The sequence below is a fragment of the Chionomys nivalis genome, chromosome 10 (assembly GCF_950005125.1).
Source record: "Chionomys nivalis chromosome 10, mChiNiv1.1, whole genome shotgun sequence".
Classification (NCBI taxonomy): domain Eukaryota; kingdom Metazoa; phylum Chordata; class Mammalia; order Rodentia; family Cricetidae; genus Chionomys; species Chionomys nivalis.
Window position 1 is genome coordinate 67897779 of NC_080095.1, and position 16582 is coordinate 67914360.

The 16582-nt window shown below is 42.0% G+C and overlaps 1 protein-coding gene across 4 annotated transcripts in view; it reads left to right on the forward strand.

Moving 5' to 3' along the window:
* Positions 1–16582, forward strand: part of Heatr5a (HEAT repeat containing 5A) — a 106840-nt gene that overhangs the window by 10712 nt on the left and 79546 nt on the right. For 2 of the 4 annotated variants that reach the window (XM_057782434.1, XM_057782436.1), the window contains exons 2-7: positions 3601–3803; positions 5798–6009; positions 7391–7499; positions 9221–9370; positions 10006–10180; positions 16149–16309. In XM_057782434.1, the coding sequence (XP_057638417.1) occupies positions 3678–3803; positions 5798–6009; positions 7391–7499; positions 9221–9370; positions 10006–10180; positions 16149–16309 (933 nt within the window). In that variant the 5' untranslated portion in view covers positions 3601–3677. The remainder of the gene's footprint in view (positions 1–3600; positions 3804–5797; positions 6010–7390; positions 7500–9220; positions 9371–10005; positions 10181–16148; positions 16310–16582) is intronic. The other 2 variants (XM_057782435.1, XM_057782437.1) reach the window with 1 other exon arrangement.

The window sequence follows — 16582 nt, forward strand, 5'->3', positions numbered from 1 at the left end:
GTGGATAAATCAGCTCATAGTCTCAACAGGAATATGAGTGGATGAGGAAATTAGGAGAGGGAAGTTCTTCGGTGTGTGTGTAGGGTGTGGCTGTATTCCAGTTTAAAGGAGTCAGCGCTGACTCGGCAGCCATCTTCCTAAAGCCAGACTAGGTCAGAGCCTCTGTCTGCAAAGTGTTTTTGCTTCTCACCTTGGAACACAGGTGTGAGGAGCTCAGGTGTGGTCGGAGATGGATGGAAAAGTGAGGTTGCCAGAAGGAATGGGTGGCTGCTGCTTTTAAGAGTGGTTTGTATGAGGGCTGCATGGGAGGCATTAGTGGGAACTTTGTGCCCTGCTTTGGGGCTCAAATTCAGCTTTTTTGCTGAATTATTTATTATCACATTGTATTAGCTATTTTGCTTCTTGATAGATCATTTTACACCACAATATTGCTGCTGTCTAAGGAAGAAAAAGGTCTTTGCAGCAGCACTGCCAGTCTCCAGATGAAAGGGTAATTTGATTCTTAAGATTGTCATTTGTCCTGGTGATTGCAGGATCATTTCTCTGTGCGCTAAGGTTATTTTTCCCTCTAGAGTCTCAAATATTGAGGACAAAAGTTCTGTGTGCTTATTAGTAGGTTTCTTCTAAGAAAAGTATTACTGGCATCTCTAAATGCTATCTCTAATTGTGACTATTTTAGCCAGTTCATTTTGGTAATTCTTTCTCCCTTGTGTGAAAAAGCATGGGGGACATGTGTACCCGACTATGACGGCCAGAAGGTGACCTGCCTTATTCACTGAGGCATGGTCCCGTTTCTCCCTCCCAAATGTGGGGGTGATAGGCAAGTCACCAAGCCTACCTAGCGTGTACAAGGATGGGTTCTAGGCTCCTAACTCTGGTCATCACACTTGTGTGGCAGATTCACTAGCCACTGAGCCATTTCACCAGCCCCATTCTGGTAATTTATGAAAGGGAAAAGCTTTTTAAACAAGAAGCTAGGATTCGTGTTATTTCTGTAAAAATCTTAGCAACATTGTTCAGATTGTTCTTTTGGTTGGTTTGTTTGGAAACAAAATTTCAGATAGCCCAGGGTGGCTTCAACTTAACTGTGTGTCTAATAATCCTTAGCTACTGCCTCTACTTCCCAAGTAGTGGGGTGACTAGTCACACCACCATGCCTGGATGTTTGTATGGTTCTTTGCCTGTCCCGGTGATCCCGCCAGATGAAGCGGTGAACGGACGCTTAAAAGAAATCCCACACTAGCTCAGAACTGAGAGATAGTTATTTATTTAGGAGTAAACTCACAAATCAGGATTCTCTGCTTGGACGGTGGATGGAGATTGAACCCAAACAATCCGAACAAGCAAGGGAAAGGAGAAAAAAGGGGCGGGCACAGGTTCTGCTTCCACGTATATAGTATAAGAGGCCATGCCCCAGCTGGCGGGTAATCACAAGCTGCAGGTCTTCCTATTAGCATTTGCCCTTAAAAGTGACGCTTATGAAAATAAGCTGAGTTGGGTTTTGGTTTGAGTGACTCTGGGTGCCATGTCATGGACAGTATTAGGCATGCGGGCAGAACTGTTAGGGAAAAAGGCCACCAATTGGGAAGATGGCTAAAGCATAGATGGAGAAAAGAGTTATAGCTGGACAGAGGTGGTTTTCTTCATCAAAGGTATATCCTGAACTCTAGACAGGTCCATGGCAGCTGATGTAAGTAAGATAAAGTGTGAGTCTTTCTGATAGCTAGGAGTCGCAGTCATCTGGGGTGTAAGTGTGCTAACTAGGAAGTGCGCAGAAAGAAATAAAATGAACTAAGAACCTTCCTACATCTCACACCTCCTTTTCTAATATATCTTACTGGCTCTCCTGTTAAAGTATTTAGCTTAGGGAAACATGAGGCATGCATTTTTAATCTTAATTACCTATGGCAGTCAGTCTATACTTTTGTGAAATATTTAAGTCATTTTTTGATGCATTAGAGAACTCATATGTTTATGTGTACGTTCCTGTACATACGTGTGCTTAATGTTCTTGATAGCTGCTTCTCCTGTGAGCTGCTGTGATTTTGTTTCCTAAAAGGGGTCTTTCTGTGTTCCTAGGCAGGCATCTGGCTCAAATGATGCTACTTGCTCAGTTGCTTCAGGAGCTGTGCTGGAGGTTTCCTCATCCCTAGTTGTATTTGTTGAGAAGTTGTATTTGTTTAGTTTTTGTTTTGTTTCATTTTTTGAGACAAGGTTTCTCTGTGTAGCAGCCCTGGCTGTCCTGGAACTCCCTCTGTAGAACAGGCTGGCCTTGAACTCTGCCCCCTAGTGCTGGGATTAATTTTACTTGGTGTGTGTGTGTGTGTGTGTGTGTGTGTGTGTGTGTGTGTGTGTGTAGAAGTCAGAGGACAGCTTGCAGGAGTCAGTTTTCTCTTTCTACTATGTGGGTCCTGGGAACTGAACTTAAGCTGTCAGTCTTGGTAGCAAATGCCTTTACTTGCTGAGCCATGTCTCTGGCCCGCAAATGCTATATTATTTATTTATTTTGTAGGCAACTTTTTAAAAATGCTTAAATAATCTTTCTGCATTTTATTGTGATCTTTTTTAAAGTAAAAAAAAATAGACTAGTAAAATGACCCCTCTCGTGTCCACTACTTATCTGTTAACATTTCGCCATATTTTATGGTTGACTTGATCATTTAAAAATATATTACTGTCTCTGTGAGTTCGAGACCAGCCTGGTCTACAGAGCTAGTTCCAGGACAGGCTCCAAAGCCACAGAGAAACCCTGTCTCGAAAAACCAAAAAAAAAAAAAAAATATATATATATATATATATATATATATATATATATATATATATATATTACTGTGGCATACTTAAGCACAAACTTCCTTAAAAATAAAACCATCCCATGCTGATATTACCTGTTAAGATTAGCGTGAATTTCTGTGCTGTGTGCAGTCTAGAAAGACCGAGATGCCGGTGAATGTCTCTTATTATCGAGGCCCCGCTGGGTCTGGGTCACACAGATGTGACCCGAGCTTCACAGTTCTGGAGAAATCCCCCACGTGCCCTCAGAAACATCTGTCACAACTGAACTCCAGTAAGGTGACTCTGCTGGCCGTGGTGGGTGCTCCTAAAACCCTCAAGCTCCAAGTGTTCTTGGTTAGACAAGACAGATGCTCCAGAGACCCACACAGGATAGGGTGGGTCAGCTTCTCCGCAGAGTTTTAGTAGGATGGCTAGCTATTTGGTCACTTGTTAAATACCTATGAAACACTTTAATAAAACGTATCTAGCATGCAATGAGTACTGAAGGCTAACATTGACCTCATTAGTTAACCCTGAAACATGGAGAACTTAAGTGGATTAACTCTTGGTTTTAGTGATTTTGTTTTGTTTTTGCCTGTTGGCAATCTGGCCTGTTTGACCTGTCTGTACTTTTGAAAATAGATTCTGAATGGGAAGATGAATTTGGGTCAGCTAACTAGAACTTACTACTGGGACCTTTCTGGAATTTACCCTGCAGCAGTTCTAAAGATAAATTTAGCTGTGTTTTACTTCTTATAGAAATCTCCAGCATTCTGACTGCCTTCCTTTTACTCACCTTTCAAAGCACGTTGTTTTCCGTTGCAGGTTTTGTTCCCTAGGTATACGGGCTGCGTTTATAAGTAAGAAGACTTGTGACCTGCTAAGAGAATTTGCTTCAAGGAATGGAACTAGCTCATAGCCTACTGCTCAATGAAGAAGCGTCCAACCAACTAGGTGAAGTTCAGAAGGCCGAGTTTATTTTCGAGTGGCTGAGATACTTGGAGAAGCTTTTGCTAGCAACCAACAGGGTAGGTAACATCACAAAGCTGGTTTTGCTCCGTAATGTGCCAGAAATGTTTGGTCCGTTTGTTTTCTTGCTTTATCTATAGTCACCTGTTAGTTTGTAAAAGCTACAGTTTCTTAAGACTTAGCAGTGAAACATGGTAGACCCCTTGCCTCTTTTGAAATGTCACTTTTAACTCTGTAAGTTTAAAAAAACAAAAAACAGTTAGCCACTATCTGTTGTTTTACTTTAAAAATACGTGTAATGCTAGAGCCGGGAATATAGTTCAGTAGCAGTGAGCTGGCCTAGCACGCATGAAGCCTTGAGTCCAGCCCCCAGCACTGCAGAACACGTGCACATGCGCACACACACGCACATGCGCACACACACACACACACACATACATCACAACCCCTGTGCATTCTGTTTCATCTTCATTATCTTTTACAACTTGTGTTTCTCCAAATACATGAAGTCCTGATGTCCTACGGTGCTAAACAATGCCACTGGAATTTTACTTTCAGAAGCTGTAAGACCTGTGAGGAGAGTAGGAGCTGAAAAGCTCTTTCTGTTCCCTCTCCTAAAGCGCATGAAATAGATGCAAAGAAAGAAACCGATTTCTCATGCTATGTGCCTACACCTTTGGACATGCTGCACATGGACATAAGGTGGCAATTCTGGACACTCCAGTACCTGTCTCAAATGAGGACATTTTATATAACCACAGTGTTGTACGTAATACAAAAGTGATGGGAGGTCTCAGTTATACATACCCAGCATGCACGCATGCGCGCGCGCGCGCACACGCGCACACACACACACACACACACACACACACACAGATACATGTAGGATTTCACAAAAGATAAATGTTTGTTAATTTAAAACTGATTTTAAATCATTTAAAAACCCTCCTAATTCTGAAACAATTTATTGTTAGCAGGCTCTATAATATAATATAAATATTTGATAAATTTGATTATCTTCAAGAAGAAATTAAAAGCAAATTCTAGGTTTGGGAAAAAAAGCTTAACAGAAGATAAAATTCAGGGCTGAAGAAATGGCTCAGTGGTTAAGAGCACTAGCCGATCTTCCAGAGGGCGTAGGTTCAATACCCAGCACGCAAAGGCAGCTTATAACTGTCTATAACTCCAGTCCTAGGGGATCCAGTGTCCTTTTCTGGCTTTCATGGGCACTGGGTAACATGTGGTGCACAAGTATGCATGCAGTGCCTCCGTGCGGTCAAAATGCCAATATACTTAAGATTTAAAAAGAGATATCCTTTTTTTTCTTTTTTCTTTTTTTTTTTTTTTTTTGGTTTTTCGAGACAGGGTTTCTCTGTGGCTTTGGAGCCTGTCCTGGAACTAGCTCTGTATCCTTTTTTTTCTTTTTCTTTTCCAGACAGGGTTTCTCTGTGTAACCCTGACTATCCTGGAACTCGCTTTGTAGATCACGCTGGCCTCACGCAGTGATCCACCTACCTCTGCCCTCTAAGTACTGGGACTAAAAGCCACCACATCTGTCTGGGTAAAGCTTTTTTTAAGATAAAATTCTATCCACTAATTGAGCAAATACTAATTTGTGGAGTTGAGTGAGCACCTGAGTGCCATTGGTGTTGCAGTACAAAGAAAACTGTCCTTCGGAAGACTTGAATATACCGGGAAGCTGCTGCAGGATCAGCTCTTGCTTTGGGCTGTAGGCTGCTGCCTTACATCGCTCACATAACTCAGTGGGGAGAGTTGACTCAGTAAGAAGCTGTAAAATCACAAATCACGTGTCTTTCAAGTAGACTTAGAAGAAGAACCCTGTCTCTTTTCATGTCTGCAGTGTGTTTCAGAGTTTCCTTCTTGGTAACAGCAAAGCAAAGAAGCACTTGTTAGTATAGCACAATACCTGCGTCTCCAACTTACTTATGGGGATCAGTATTCAGAATAATCTGGAGTTTTCCTAGCGAAGATCTGTACCGTGCAGTCACAGGGAGTCCTGCTAACTTTCCGTCCTTTGTTACTTCCTTTGTAGGCCGATGTGAGGGAGAAGCAGAAGGCTCTTGTTGAACAGCTCCTGTCCTTACTCAACAGCTCCCCGGGGCCTCCCACGCGCAAGCTCCTTGCTCAAAATCTAGCCATACTTTATAGTATTGGAGACACATTTTCTGTTTATGAGACAATCGATAAGTGTAATGATCTTATTCGTAGCAAAGATGACTCTCCAAGTTACCTTCCCACCAAACTGTAAGTAAACATTAAAACCTAACAATACTAAATATTGTTTCCTTGTATGATTTTTCTAAATTATATAACCTGTTTAACACTTGTTTTGAAATAGAGCATAAATCTAGTTTTTTTTTTATTTTTCTTTTATTTTATGAGACAGGGTCTCCCTATGTAGTCCTATGTAGATTTGACTGACTTTGAACTCAAAGAAATCTGCCTGTGTCTCCTGAATTCTCTAATTAAAGTCATTTATCACCTGCCCAGCTTTATTTCTAATCTATTAAAACAAACAAACAACATTCAGCCGTGCTGTGGTGGCGCACATCTTTAATCCCAGCACTTTGGGAGACAGAAGCAGGTGACTCTTGAGTTTGAGGCCAGCCTGGTCTACAGAGCAAGTTCCAGGACAGCCAGGGCTACCCAGAGAAAGCCTGTCTTGAAAAACCAAAACAAAGAAACAAAAGAAGCGCAATATTTTCCTGTCAAGTAAGTCCTTTTAAACATATTTTAGGGGACCTGGGGAGATGAACCAGCACCTAAGGTCCTGTTGCTCTTGCAGAAGACCTAGCTTCCATCCTCAGCATTCATATGTTGGCTCACAACTACCTGTAACTCCAATTACAGGATTCAGTGCCCTCTTTAATCTCCACAGGCACAAGAATGCATATGGTACACATACATGCTTGCAGGCAAAACACCCTTACACATAAAATAATTCTAAAAAAAATGTCAGGGTCTAAGGATATACAACTCAGTAGTAGAAGGCATGCCTAGCATTCAGAAGGCACTGGATTACAAAGGGCTGTGGCTTCTATCACTGATACTGTAATTAATGATAATAAACAAAAAAGTAATTAAGATGTGGAAAAATCTAGCTTTGAGAATGAAAACATCTTCCTAAGTTTTTGGTAGGTGAGTGTTTAAGAATGTGTTTTCAGTTCTTCATATTTTGTTTATTCTTTTATTAAGTTCTTCGTAGTAAACTAAGACAGAAGGAAATATAAGTGGATGGCACTTCGTCACCGTTGAAAACATTCTAAGGAAGCAGAGAGATGGCTCAGTGTGAAGAGTGAAGTGCTCTTCTGGAAGACCTTGCTTGGATTCCTGGCACCCATAGTCAGGCAGCTCACACATGCCTGTAACTCTAGCTCCAGGGCAAATCTGACGTCCCCTTCCGCCTTTTGTGGGCACTGTGCTCACATGCACAAACCCAGGCACAGCCTACACATACCCACATAATTTTGAAATTTTTATTATTCGAGGAAACTCACTCATAAAAAGCAGAACCACCAAGAATGGGAACAGTTTGAATAGTCACGTTTACACAGTATTAAGATGTCTGTCTATACCACCACCCTTTTTGATCTTGACTCTGTTTCCGATTTAAATGTTGTTTCAGTGCTGCTGTGGTGTGTTTGGGTGCCTTGTACAAGAAGTTGGGTAGAATACTGACTAACGCCTTTACTGATACGGTGGGGAACATTCTGAAAGCAATGAAGAGTGCAGAGGTAAGTGCAACCAAGGGCATCGTATGTGACTGTGCTTTCCGGAGTTAATAAAAGGGTTACATTTTCTTTAAACATGCAAAGATATCTGTGTAACTTCATCTATAAACTAAACATATCTAGAATATGTATGATGCCTGGAAAGTAGATTGGTTATCATACTGGCATTGGAAAGAAATAAGCAGTGTGTAGTTAGAGGGAAAGAGAAAAGGGTTGGGGTCGGACGTGGAGGGCCTTTACATGCCAGGCCCACAGAGCACAGCCGCAGCCTTTCCCTCCTGGTACTGCAGCATTGCTCCCAGGAGCACCTCTTGATTGTGAGACTGACTTAATTTAATTTCCAAGATCCTGTAATCTCACAACAGCTATAGTTTAACCAGTTTTTAAATTAAGCTCATCTGTCAATAAAAAAAAATTAAGTTCTAGTATTTAGGACTAAATATTAAATTCCTAGTATTTAGGGATAATGCTAAAAGATTACAACAGTTCTTTTTTTGTTTACAGAAGCAGTCTAGAAAATAGCTCTGAAGTCATTTATATACAAAGATAGGCCAGCTTCACATTTCTGAAATGTTACAAGACAAAACACAAGGAAATGAAAAACAAACACCATTAAATTTAAGATTTGCACTAGAGTCAGAACCGTAAGGTCTGAAGTCTGCATCACCAGACTGGTGAGGGCCCTCCAAGCAGATTACTTCCTAGCATTGTTTTCCAAAAGACTGTTGACATTTGGGAAGGTTTTCTGCGTTGATAAATTGGGTTTCATTCTTGGAAGGGGAAATTAGCAACATGCCCCACCTCTAGACAAAGAACTGCATACAGCTGATGTGTTCTGAGAGGAGAATTAGTCTTCAGCAGTGCTGAGCCCCCATCGGTTATCCAGTACCAAGTGATCAACCCTGAAATCATACATATGAGCAAGCATGAAAAGGACTCCTCAGGGCGTGTGTGTGTGTGTGTGTGTGTGTGTGTGTGTGTGTGTGTGTGTGTTAAGGAGTCATTTTTATGAGTGTTTTGCCTACATGTATGTATGTGTTCATTCGTGCCTGGTGCTCCTTGGAGGTCAGAAGAGGGATTGGATCCCATGGAACTGGAGTTACATATGATTGTGAACTGCTGTGTGGTGCTGGAAACGGAACCCGGGTCCTCTGCTAAAACAGTCAGTGCTCTTAACCAATGAGCCATCTCTCCAGCCCCCATTCTTTGGTTTTTGGTTTTTGCGGGGGCTTTTATTGTTTTTGTTTGTTTGTTTGTTTTTTTGGTGGTGAGATTGAAGGCAGATCCTGGTGCGTGCTGTTGACAAGAGCTCTCACTGAGTTGCAGCCATGGTCCAGGTTTGAGCCTCAGAGTTCTGGGATGATTCTATTGCATTGAGATATGTACTGATATATACTGATAATTCTTTTTTAATAGAAAATTGAATGGTTAGTGTTTGTTTGGTTTGTTTTTTGTGTTTTTGTTTTGAGAGACAAGATTTCTCTCTGTAGTCCTTGCTGTCCTGGAACTCGCCCTGTAGTCCAGGACTTACCTCAGCCTCCTGAATGCTGGGATTAAGGGCATGCGCCACCACAATTGGTTAGTGTTTCTTAATGTCAGAATAAGTTGGTCAGTACATAAAGAAACCTGAATTTTCTTACATCTCAAATAAACACAGTGTTTAGTGCTGCCCTTTGGGTGAACTTTCCCTGTTATTCTTTGCGTTGTTCTTTTCTTCTTGGCAGTCTCAGGGCCGCTATGAGATCATGCTGAGTCTGCAGAGTATACTGACCGGCCTGGGTGCTGCTGCTGCACGGTGCCACCGGGATGTTTACAAAGCTGCTCGGTCCTGCTTAACAGACAGGTCCATGGCTGTCCGTTGTGCTGCTGCCAAGGTAAAACCCTCCGACTGCCACTTGCCTGAACCGTGTACGAAGAGAGTGAACTCCCCTCTCAAAGCATTAGGCTCAGCCACATGATGTTAGAGCTGTAGCCTTGGAAATTAGCTTGTGGGGTCTGGTGCTGATGTGAGGAACCATAGGCCAGAGGGTTCCCAGCTGTTCTGTGTGTATCGCCCGGCTAGGAAGGTCTGGCTTCCACACTTACAGGTGCATTCTGTTTGTGTGTGCCCCCTCTCTACAGGCCTGAACTCAATGTGTGTGTTAGTTATTGTTGCTCCAAATTGTTTTCAATTTTAAAAAGTTCTCCTTGACGTAGTTGACTGGGCAGTACAATGCAGTCACTTACTATTGCTCGGATTATTGCCACGGTTGTCAGAGTTAGCAGGTTGACTCTGCGGGTTTGTTTGGTGTTTTTGTTTTTTTAATGTGCTCTGAGAATTAGAAGGGGATTGTTCTCTCATCTTTTTTTTTGTACTAACATATATGAGTTTTAATAGTTCTTGGTTGTTCCTATAGCATATAAAATACCATGAAATTGTGTTTTTGTTAGACCGTTCTATTTCTACAGCTTATACATCTATATTTTGTTTTTCTTTTTTCTTCACTAATCTGTGTGTACATTTGCATAGTGTCTTCTTGAACTCCAGAATGAGGCTGTCTTTATGTGGAGCACGGACCTAGACAGTGTGGCCACACTATGTTTTAAGTCCTTCGAAGGTTCCAATTACGATGTGAGGATTTCCGTTTCAAAGCTACTGGGCACAGTGTTGGCTAAAGCTGTAATTGCTAAGCATCCAGGAGCAGGTAAAGTTATTTGATTATTCTCAGAGTGTCTTCTTCACCTCTCCTCTGTTCATAAATACAGCTACTTATTTTTAATATTTGAAAAGCAGACTATAAATCAGTTGCAGTTCATGAACATTGCTATAGGTCTTAAGATGCTGTTCTCACACAACTCAGTAAAAAAAATAGTAGAGGAAAAAACCCAAACAATTTTTCCAGTGTGCATTACTCAGTTATTGTCTTTTTAAAAAATGAATTTTGCCTGGGTGTGGTGACCTTTAACCCCAGCACTTGGTAGGTGTGGGCCTGAGGGTGCTCTAAGTTCAAGGCCAGCCTGGTCTGCATATCAAGTTCCAGAACAGCCAGGACTACACAGTAAAACCGTATCTCAAAAACAAAATAAACAAACAAACAAAGAATTTTGATGTGATTTTATTCAATAAGACATAAAGCCTAAATCTTAAAAGTTAAGGCTATATATATATATTTTTGTTTGTTTGTTTGTTTTTTTCGAGACAGGGTTTCTCTGTGGCTTTGGAGCCTGTCCTGGAACTAGCTCTTGTAGACCAGGCTGGTCTCGAACTCACAGAGATCCGCCTGCCTCTGCCTCCCAAGTGCTGGGATTAAAGGCGTGCACCACCACCGCCCGGCAAGGCTATATTTTATTATATCTGGCTTGTCATTGTCTAGATTGGCAAAGGGCGTAGCTGATGTGAATAATTTCTAACAGATGTGTGGCATGTATTCTGTTTGGACAGTTTTCTTTTGTTAGTTTTAGTCCCTCATATATTCTCTAAGCTGTAAGCAGGGAGAGGATGTTTTTGAAAACGAAGATTCTATATACTATATACAATATGTGCAAAATGCAGATGAATAACTGAATACTTTATCCTGTATCCTCAAAGATAAAAACACTCACATAAATGAAACCGTAACTTCTCTAGACCTTGACTCAGATAACTCAGACCAGAAGGCATAGCCTGAGTGGTTTTAAGACGTGTGAAACCCTAAGGACCCAGTTTAATCTAAATGCTTACTTTATCAGGCACTCTGTATAATTTGTGTGTACATTACTTGAAAAACATTATTAAAGAAGTACTTCGTTGTTATCTAGAGGGAAAGTCCACTGTTTCTCTAAAACATTGGTCCTCAGTGAGGGGTAAGAAAAGACGGAAGTGACACCATGTTAGAATCACGGGGGTAACAGTAGTAAACCTTTGGGTACAGCCATCTCATTCTCCAGGTGAGACCCACATCCGTAACAGTCACAACAGAAAATTTCTTTCCCCGTGGTTTTTGTAGTCCTGTGATTCACTCACACGTTCTTATTTGGGGGGATCAGGCGGGCTATGCTGGGAAGAAGACACACACACCCCAAACCAGGAAGAAAAGAATTGCATTTAAGTGGTATAAAAACGAGAGATTGAGGTTAGAACATATGTTTATTCAAACTCTCTTAAAAATGTCAACTACACACCTCCACAGGTTGTCCTTAGCGATACTACACAGATGGAGTAAAAAACACAATGTAGAATTGCATAATAAAAGTGCAAAGAATTTAATCTCTGCTCTCTTAGAGAAGCAATCAAATTTGACTAAGGAAAGGAAGAATCAATTGTACCCACAGTGAAACTTTGGCCTACTCTTTTGTTGGAGATTCATTTTGCATCTTTAAATTCTACTTTGTTGTATGATCTGCAAGTCATACTTGTGTTGTGTTTTTTACTTTGTTTTATTGAGAGTTTCCAAGGCCAGCCTTGAACATGTGATTCTCCTCCATTATCTCCGAGTGCAGGGACCACAGGCATGTGTCAGCATGCAAGCTTTATGCAGTTCTGGGGCTCAAACCCAGGGCTGTGTGCCCTTGAGGAAACGCTGTTCCGACTGAGTGACTTCCACAGCCTGACTCACTTCTTACATGAGTTCTTGTCATCTGCCCAGGTTTTGTCATACAGTCCATAATTCCTTTGTAAAAAGACTGAATATGATTCTGTTGTGCGTATATGCTACACTTGATTTATCAGTGTACTAGTTGGTGGCCATTAAGATTGTTCCACGTGTACCTTAGCTGTTGAGAATAGTATTGCAGTAGATACGAGAGTACTAATCTCTTTGTTTATCGGCCAGGCTTCTCTGAAGGAATGGACGTGATAGAATAAACACATCTATAAAAGGGATTTATTAAAGTGGCTTAGAGACTGTGTTCCAGATAGTTCAGCAATGGGTGTCTCCTGACAGAAATGCCAAGGATCTGGTAGCTGTTCAGTCCACAAGACTGACTGCCTCAGCTGTCCTAATCTGGTGCTGGAGTCCCAGGGAAGTCCTAGAGAGCTGCCAGTTTTCAGTTCACACTGGAGTCCTGAAGCCTTTAACCACCAGGAAAGGAAATGGTTCAGCAACAAAACAGATGAACTTGCCCGTAAGAATGAAGACAGACAGAAATCAAAATCTTCCTTCTTCAGTGTCTTTTAATGTGAATGTCCAACAAAGAGGTGGCCCAGATTTAGGGTGGGTCTTCCACCTCAAATAATCCAAACAAGAAAAGTTCTCACAATGTAAACAGTTTTCCTGTCATCAGCTGCTTTCAAATAAACACACTAAGGTTTATATTAATTACAAATGCTCGAACAATAGCTCAGGCTTGCTACTAGCTAACTCTTATATTTAAATTAACCCATATTTTCTTTTCCTTTTTTACCCTGTATTTCTTGTCTATGCTCTGCCATGTGGCTTGGTACCCTTTCACAGCATCCCCATCTCGCTTCTCTCTGCATGTGCTGGTGACTCTAGACGCCACTCTTCTATCCAGCATTCTTTGTTTGGCGCTTTTGAGTAACCTGATTCTGTTGAACTATTGACCTGTCAGCTTCTTTATTAAACCAGCCACAGCGACATATATTCACACAGTGTAAAGGCGTATTCCACATCACAAGTGTGCCCAGTTGCTTGGGTTTTAGTTAATTCTAGTTGTGGGCAAGTTGGCAAACAAGATTAGCCATCTTACTTTGGAATTCCAGTTTCAGTCCTTTCAAGTAAATACTCACAAATGGGATGGCTGTATCAAACTTCTAGTTTTAGTTTCTTATTTGGGGTTTGTGGGCTTACCCAACCATGCCCGGTTTATAAAGCACCAGAGATAAAATCCAGGGTTTGTCTGTGCTAGGTAAGCACTACATCCACGGAGCCTTCCTGGGTACTTAGTCCAAAATTCATGAGTCACCTTTGACTCCTCTGGCCCTTAGCATCTGTTCAGCTGAACTATAAATACATCTAGAGTTGAGGCTCTGAAGCATGCGTAGTTCTGGGCAGAGCCTAGAAAGTTCAGGATGAGCCTTGAGCATCTGTGCCAAAACCAGGGAGCATTTGTGTTGTAGAGTGATGCCTCCAGCTCAAGCCCAGCACCAAAATGGCTAGTGATAGAAACCCTTATAACTGTTGAATAAGGGATCTCTGAGGCCATGGTGAGTCTAGGGCAGCCGGGAGACGGGAAGAGCTGCTTTCATGGGTAGCATGGCGGCTGGTCACTGCAGGAGGACAGAAAGGACCTTTCTGCAGTTGTAGTGAAAATCTACACAGGGCTTCCTGGTGGATCCTGGGTGGAAGCTGTGTAGCACTTTTAATAATCTCATGGCGGTACATTGAGAAGGCTAACTTACCCAGCTATTCAAAGCTAAGCTAATGAGAGAAACTATCCATTAGGTGGTTCTCCACCAGAACTCTGATGAAATACCAGACTCGTTGGAATCAGCCATTCTATGAAACAACTGGCCAAAAATCTATTCTTCAAAATGAAATATGAGGAGCCTAGGTACAAAGCGTTTGGGAGTTGACTATACCTTTCTTGCAGCTTTTCTCTTTTTTCATTTTTGTAATTCGAGAAATGTAATCTTCTGAGACCCACCCTTCCCTTCCCTGACTCACCTTTGTCCCTTAGCTTGAATTTACAGATCACTTCTAGTGGCTCCATCTCGTGGCTGTGTCCCCTCTATAGTCTGGTGTCAATAGAGCAGCAGAAGGGCCAATTGCATCCCTCTTCTTCTCCTGGCCCCCTCTGCTGTGCTGATCTACAAGGTCGATGTGCTCTCTCTGTGCCGTGCTCTCTCCCATCTTCTCCCATCTTCTCTGGCCTGTCTGTTAGCTAACCTTCATGGCTCCATCCACCCTGCCTGCTCGGACTCAGTGGGTACTCAGTATTGCTCTTTGAAACCTTTTTGCCTAGAAGAAAAGGCCTAGAGACTGTTCCAGATGTGCACATAGAGACTGTTCCAGATATGCACATGCCTGATTGCCCTGCCCTTCCGCTCCGTTCACACACCCTGAGTCTATCTAATGTCACGCTCACCGTCACCCAGTGTTCCCCACCTCACCAGGCACTGTTTAATGGACTGTGATGTGTTGCTCGTGTTTATTGTTCATCTTCCTGGTGTTTGCACACCCAGGGGAGGGGGTTTGTGCTGTTCTTTGTGTTTCTTCAGATTCCAGCGTAGATTCTCATTGGCCTCGGGTAGTTTTCTCTTCCTCAGACTCTAGAGTAGATGTTAATTAAAATTAATTTCTCTGCTACTGTATGGTTTGAGTTCATGGGGTCTGAGCTTTTTACGTAGTGTGTTCAGATGAAAAATGAGGGTTTTTTTTTTTTAAGGTCTTCTTTTTAAGGTGTTCATAATTAGAAATTCAGAAATATCAGACAAAAGACATTCTTGAATTCCTGCCCTAACTGGGCTTTTAATTGTTAAAACCTAAGAGCCAATTTTAGTAGTTGTTATGATCCTACTATTTCATTTAAGGGACTGATAAAATAATAAAAGTCATATTTGCCAGTTGAAAAATTTTAACAAGAAAGCATGAGGGTTACCTTGTGTAAATTTCATTAAAAGTTATAGAATATTTGGAAAAATTCATGTTTTGATTTTAGTATTTCTGTTTTTTAAAGATTTTTGTCACTCAGGTCAGAATCACAAATCAGCGACCTACGGGTAACTCCCACTGGCCTGCACTGAAAGTTTTAGTATCTTGAGTCCATGGTGCCAGGTTGCTATGCTCACCTTCACAGAGAGATAATGGTGAAGCAAAAATAGTTTTTGAAAACAAGGATACAAGTTAAGAGACTCTTGTAACCCAAATGTGATTTGTATATATGTATATTGTTTGTTTTTGTTTGTCTGTTTTTTCAAGACAGGGTTTCTCTGTGTAACAGCCCTGGCTGTCCTGGAACTCACAGAGATCCACCTGCCTCTGCCTCCCGAGTGCTGGGACTAAAGGCGTGCTCCACCACTGCATGGCTAATTTATTTTAATTGTGTGTTGTGTATGTACAGGAGTTTGTGCCAGTGCGTGTAGTTCCAGCAGAGGCTTTGGTGTTGAAGTTACAGCCACCTAAGTGGCTGCTGGGACCAATCTTGGGTTCTCTTAGAGCAGCGCGTGCCAGCTCTCCAGTCCCTTCCGCTCTGCAGTGCACTGTTGCGTCTTCATCTGTGATGATGCATGCAGGTTTCGTTGATAGTTCCTCTGTGCTGAGAGATCGCTTGTCTTTTCATGTCTTTGGGGAAAGAAAGCAGTGGAGCAGAATCACGAAGTAGCATAGCATGAAGATGTCCGTCAAAGGGCACTTCGGGCTCTTTCCCTGGGGCTGAGGATTGAACCTACAGCTCTGTGTGTGTTTTAAGCAAGCATTGTACCACACAGTACATCCCAGACCTTCCAGGGCTCATCCTGATGGGCCGTTAAATCGTCATGTGCCTTCTTCTGTTTATTGATACATGGAATCTCCTGTGGACTTTGCATTACATTTGGATTTTTACTTTCTCTGTCAGTATGCTTGCTTTTGGCAACTAGAGTCCATGTATGCCTGGCTGGGGGTGCAGCTCAACAGCCAAGCATGCACTTGATGTGCTCAGGTCCCTGGATGGCTCTCCAGCCCCCAAATAAAAAGATTGCACATTAAAGTTGAGTCTGTAAACTATGAATTGCTCTTTTGTTCTTTGTCGTAGCAGCCTCGAGGCAAAATGCTCGCAGAGTCTCTCTGGAGGAAGTTCTGGAATTGCTGGGAACGGGGTTTCTGCGTGGGAGTTCAGGATTCCTCCGAGCCAGTGGAGATATGCTGAAAGGAAGCAGTTCAGTCAGCAGGGACGTGCGCGTGGGAGTCACTCAGGTCAGAATCACAAATCGGTGACCTACGGGTAACTCCCACTGGCCTGCACTGAAAGTTTTAGTATCTTGAGTCCATGGTGCCAGGTTGCTATGCTCACCTTCACAGAGAGATAATGGTGAAGCAAAAATAGTTTTTGAAAACAAGGATACAAGTTAAGAGACTCTTGTAACCCAAATATGATTTGTAGTAAAGAGTTTAACTTATTTCCTTTAAATCATAATCAGTTTTCCCTCTCCTGGTACTGTCATGTGTCTTATGGCTTAACATCTCTTC